We start from the raw sequence: 6,000 nt of genomic DNA on the forward strand, positions 1-6,000 counted from the left end.
GAGGTAGGGAGGACATGCTGGCTAGGGAGGGGGTGAGCGAGGCAGGTGTGTGTGTATATCTGGAAGAAACACCTGTTGGCTCAGGAGAGGGGGTGGGGGTCAAATTTGGCTTTGTATGTGGCCTCAACTTAGATGAGGGTCACACCAGTTTTGGCCATTTTTAGTTCCAAATTTCCTTCCACTGATACACAAGTATATATAATATATAACTACAACAAAGCAAAGATACATACGTTTTTGGACAAGGTTCTGACAGCTGTCTATTGGTCACTGATTGAAAAGGACAATTACCTTCATGTTACAGGTTGTCTCATTGACATGACGATTTGCTTTGTATGTTGTTCAGCTCAAATTTCTGTATAGTTTTGCTCTTCGGTATGGACATTTCCTATCAGTTGCATGCTCTAGAACATTTTTTAGAACGTTCTACATTTTCCAACAATGCATGAAACATTTTATATGCCCTGTACACGTCTTGCAGTCCGACTTTGACCGCTTCAATCCAGTTTAGCATGCACATTATTCAGCAAGTAATGCACTGCATGTTTTATTATACTGTTCACGGTAGCAGCCAACGAGAATCATATGCAAATGTATTACAACAAGCTGATTAGTATTTAAACATGCATTCCAAGTCATGCAGAAAAAGAAGTGCCTACCTTTAACAAGGAAATTTTTACGGGAGATCAGGAGCTGCCATAACATAACAGTGGCTTCTCGGCAAAGCAACCTGCTGTCATATTTAAATAGTATTTACACATGTGTATATCTCACACATAACAGCACTGTGAAGCTGTCTTGGAAAAAAGCACGTTGTGGGGGGTGCCCCACGGCACCCATACTTTTGGAAAAAAAAAAAAAAGTTACACACAGTTTTCATACATGCACATATAAATAATAAACCTCCCAGGGTGTGGAACCCGACGAAACTTTCAAGGCCCAGGTGGTTTACTGCTTATGCATGCGTATATGAAAGCCATGTGTAGCAGTGCAATGCTGTGGAGGCGTGTCCACAGCACATGTTGATCTGGGCGTGCTCATAGCATGGACACTTAGTGAGTGACTGTCCTACGCATGTGCTGGTGCCTTCCCTAACAAGCTGCTTGCTGTAATTGCAAGCAGCTCATTTGCATGAGATTTCCTTTGAGCATCGCTCAATATTTCAAACTCATTTAACTTTTACTGGGTATCTACAATTAACGCCCAAGTGTTGTAAAACTGTGGATCATTTCAAGCAACCAGGAAATAGTAATGAAGTGAAAATGTAACCGCTTTGTTCATATCAACGTTAAGAAACCTTCATCTACTTATGTGACTACACATTGGAATTCCACCCTGTGCATAGTAGAGAGGTTGCTCAGCAACAAAAACATTGTGTTAGCCACATTGGCCCAACCAGAGCACACACACATACTTACACTCAAAGTACGGCTGAATAGGAGAATACCTATCAGATAACGTCTAAAGCCTTGACACTATGCATAGAACTATTGGGTGGGGAAACAATACATCTGTTCAATACTACTACTAACTTATCTTTTCTATGAAATGGAACTCTCTGATGGTGACCCAGCATAAGTAGTTAAGTTTAAAGAGAAATTCACAACTAAGCTTGAAAACAAAAGGCTTCAACATACAGTGGTTGCAGATAGCAACTGCTCTGGACCCACATCTCAAACACCTGAAATGCCTCCCAAAACAGCAAAGAGGACAATTTTCTATGTGCTTCAGACTAGGCATGCTAAGAGACACGTAAAGGTTCCTGTAGCAGCAGAAACAATCAGCTATTGCATCTTTGAACAGTTAGATATCTCTACAGTGCACTTCTACAAGTTTCTAGAGAAAGAATGTCCCTCAGCCAAAAAGCATGTGACCTGAAACCCTTGTAACTTATAACAAATAGGAGTCATTGCACAAATTCAACCTAAAGATCAATCCTATATGCTTTTTTTTTTTTTAATTATTTCGGGGCAGATATACAGATGCATTAAAAGATATTGAAGCTTATAATTCAGATTTTCCAGTGCTACTCTTCTTCCCAACGTAATACATTTTTAGTATGGAAAAGTCGGTGGTAAGCCACTATCAGCACACAAAACAACGAAATATGAAATTGCTTTTTATGTAACAAACTGTGCCTAATTTTGTTGCAATTTTTACTTCACTGAATCCTTACTCCAGCTCAGGGCTGGAGTATACTACTGGAATAAAGATTCTAGCTCTGGAACAAAGGGTCATATGAGGTGAAGTGCAGCACTTCACCTCAGATAACCCTGTTCTATAAAAATACTAAATACAAACCCGAGGACCCAAGTAGTCCCTAAACACCCCCACCACGAAAGTCAAGAACAATGCCCACCTGCTTCTGCCTCCAACACTGAAGTCTTAAAACACAGCAGAGCTTCTATTTATTATTTTCCAAATTTCTATACCACTTATAAACTAGGTGGTTTACAAAATGCAATCACAGCATAAAATTCAAACAAAAGTGAAAATGATGTGTAAAACAAAGAAATACAAAATTATCTTAAAATACCACAAATAATAAAAATGTTACTCTTGCTGCAGAAGGCATCTCATAACTAATAGAACTACTGTGCATACTACAGCAAAACTTTGTTTACATAAAGGCTTCTACAAATATATATGTTTTTAGGAGTCGCTTAAATTGCACTACACTGGCTCATAAATGCAATTGTCTCACCAGTGCATTCCACAGCAATATCCCCCCTACCGAAAAGACAGCAGTTCTTGTAACACAATAGCGAACAGAAGCAATCCCAGGCTGCAAAATAAGGGCTCTTATATGCCCTGGTCCAAAAGGTGAGGAGGGGGGGCGGTTTTTTTCTCCTCCTGTCAATATGTGAGCCAGCTCCCTCCCCTACAGTGAATACTGCACTAGAATTGGTTCATGAATCAAAGGAATAAGAGAAAAAAAATAACACTGTCTACAGAAACAGATTTTATTTTAACGCAGTAATTTGCATGTCTCTAGCAAACGTGGGAGAAGGGGGGATTAGAACACCTCGTGATGGTTATCTTTTAAAGAGGCTGATATAAACAGCTCTCCAACGCACGACCTAACACTCCTGAATCCTTTTTTCCCTCGAACAACTTCCACCCACATATGCTTCAAAGAACATTTGGCAATCAACCTCCAAACACAAGGCATACGAAACCTAAACGTGGAAAATAACATATTCAACAAAAGAAGAAAACTAATGTACTTCCTAGTCTGCAGCCCCCCCCCTCTCCCCCTCTCCCTCAGAACCACCAAAACAACTCCACCTCCCCCTCAGAACCACCAAAACAACCCCCCCCCCCCACACACACACACACACACACACACACACACACACACAACTTCACTAGTCTAGTACCTTAGTTTCTGCGCCGATGCATTCTGGGAAGGAGGAAGGCTCTGTGTAACGCCAAGTGCAGCGGAGCTGCATCATATATACAGTAACAGGCCTCATCATCATCACACACCTACCAGTACCCGGTCATTAATGGTTTCCGAAGAGGCAACGAAACAAGGCACACCAAGCCGAGCCCGCTGACATACCTGCACCGAAGAGGCTGTCGGCGCTCCTGTTGCAGAGCCCCGCTCTCCGCAGAGCAGCAGCTCGGGGTAACTAAACTCGGCGCAGCTTTCCTCCGTGGAGTCCTTCAGGGACAGCTCCAGCCGCACTGTCTGGCGCTGCAGCAGCGGTGGCGGCGGCTCTGCCTTCTGACTCCCCTGCTGCTGGGGCTGCAGTCGCTCAGGTTCACGAGGTTGAGGCTGTTGCGGCCGTTGCCCTTCAGGCTCGCGTTGCTGCTGCTGCTCCTCAAGCTGTTGTGGTGGCTGCGGCCACTGACCACCACCAGACTTGCGTTGTTGCTGCTGCTGCTGCTGCTGCTTCTCCTCTTCCTCCTCGTGCTGTTCAGGTGCCGGCCCCCCGCTGACCTCACCGCTACCACCACCGCTGGCAACTTCGCGTGGCTTCACGGGCGAAAGGCTAACAAACGGCACCCTGCGCGGCTCTGCCATTCTCTCAGCTATTATCTGGGGATCTCGCACCTCCTGTACTGTTTTTTTTTTTTCTTTCCTTATTGCTTCTTGTCCACTTTCAAGTTCACTTCGTGTGTCGTGGTCCGTTTGGGTCCTGCCGGGCGGAACGAGGTTCCAATGCGACCCTCGCCCGGTTGCACGGCTTCCCTGTGTCCCCCCCTCCCCCCCCTTACGTTCTCCTCGCCGCCATTACAGCCATCTTGCTGCCTACATAAATAAAAACAGGCTGCCCCCGGCGCGCGCATGCGAAAGGTCAACTGAAGCGGACAGGACACGTCACGCAGGGTCGTGAGACGTCCCTTCACGCAAGGCGGGTGGAAAGAAAACAGATGGGAAGGCGTCACAAAATTGAAGCCAATTAGGTTGGTCTGTGTTTCCCTTTCCCTGTGCAGACGTCATCTATTACACTCAAAACAATGCAAGCAAACAAACCCAGCTGCTGCATCCTCCTTGTTCTGTATTGTAGCATTTTTATTTTATCTCATTGATATTTTCAAACATGCTGGCTCGTGCAGCATACGGATGTACACATAAGAAGTATTGGTTTCATTGGTTAGAGTATTAATTTGTTCTAGATTTTAAACCAGAAACAGGTATCAATGGAACAGTACTTGTCTGGTTCAGCAGCAGCTCTTATCTGACAGGCAACAATCCATAATGTTTGGCAGCAACTCATCACCACCATGGACACTGACCTGCGTGGTACCACAAGGATCGATACTGTCACCTATTCTATTCAATATCTACCTCAAACCACTAGCTGAGCTGATTCAGTCAATGGACACTCAGTTCTACATCTGCGTGGATGATGTGCAGCTACTCATACCCATTGAACCTGACTTACCTACAGCCTTAAATAAACTGATTTCCTGTCTAACATCAATTCAAGAATGGCTAAACACAACAAGCTTTGCCTGAACCCAAGTAAAACCATAGTAACATAGTAAATGATGGCAGATAAAGACCTGTACTATCCATCTAGTCTGCCCAACAAGATAAACTCATTATACATGGTATGTGATACTTTATACCCGAGTTTGATTTGTCCTTGCCATTCTCAGGGCACAGCCCGTAGAAGTCTGCCCATCACTGTTCTTGTACTAAGTTCTGGAGCTACCATCGAAACCCCTTAAAATTTACACTCCAGCCCATCCATATCTATTCAGTCACAATCAGGGCATAGACTGTAGAAGTCTGCCCAGCACCGGTTTTGCTTCCTAATTACTGGCGTCGCCACCTAATCTCCACTAAGATTCTGTGGATCCATTCCTTCTAAACAGGATTCCTTTGTGTTTATCCCACGCATGTTTGAATTCCATTACCGTTTTCATCACCACCTCCCGCAGAAGGGCATTCCACATATCCACCACCATCTCTGTAAAAAAATACTTCCTGACATTATTCCTGAGTCTGCCTCCTTCAACCTCAGTTCATGTCCTCTAGTTCTACCACCTTCCCGTCTCCGAAAAAGATTTGTTTGCGGATTAACACCTTTCAAATATTTGAACGTCTGTATCACGTCACGCTGTTTTGTTTCTCCTTTCTTCCAAGGTATACATGTTCAGGTCAGCAAGTCTCTCATACAGTTTGCAACCGAACTTCTCTGGATCCTTAACACAAGTGGATACATACCTGACATCAAAATCTCTTTTGGGAAGTCCAAACTCCCCCTCAAATCACAAGTCAGGAACCTTGGAATACAGTTAGATTCAACAATTACTCTGATTCCCCAAATCCAAGCAACCTTCAAGAGCTACTTCTACTATTTACGACAGCTACGCTGCCTCTCTGCTTACATCGAGAAGGTAAATCTTATCCCAGTTGTACATGTCATGATAACATCAAGACTGGATTACTACAACGCACTATACAATGGTCTGACTACAAAGGGCCTACACCAGCTCCAGTTGATTCAGAATGCTGCAACAAGAATCATAGAAGATTGCAAG

The 6,000-nt window shown here is 44.0% G+C and overlaps 1 protein-coding gene across 2 annotated transcripts in view; it reads right to left on the bottom strand.

The window, feature by feature from the left end:
* Window positions 1-4,193, bottom strand: part of UBN2 (ubinuclein 2) — a 371,797-nt gene extending 367,604 nt beyond the window's left edge. For both annotated transcript variants that reach the window (XM_030207117.1, XM_030207109.1), the window contains exon 1: window positions 3,566-4,193. In XM_030207117.1, coding sequence (XP_030062977.1) covers window positions 3,566-4,030 — 465 coding nt within the window. In that variant the 5' untranslated portion in view covers window positions 4,031-4,193. The remainder of the gene's footprint in view (window positions 1-3,565) is intronic.
* Between the last annotated feature and the right edge of the window lie 1,807 nt (window positions 4,194-6,000).

The sequence above is a fragment of the Microcaecilia unicolor genome, chromosome 1 (genome assembly GCF_901765095.1).
Source record: "Microcaecilia unicolor chromosome 1, aMicUni1.1, whole genome shotgun sequence".
NCBI lineage: Eukaryota > Metazoa > Chordata > Amphibia > Gymnophiona > Siphonopidae > Microcaecilia > Microcaecilia unicolor.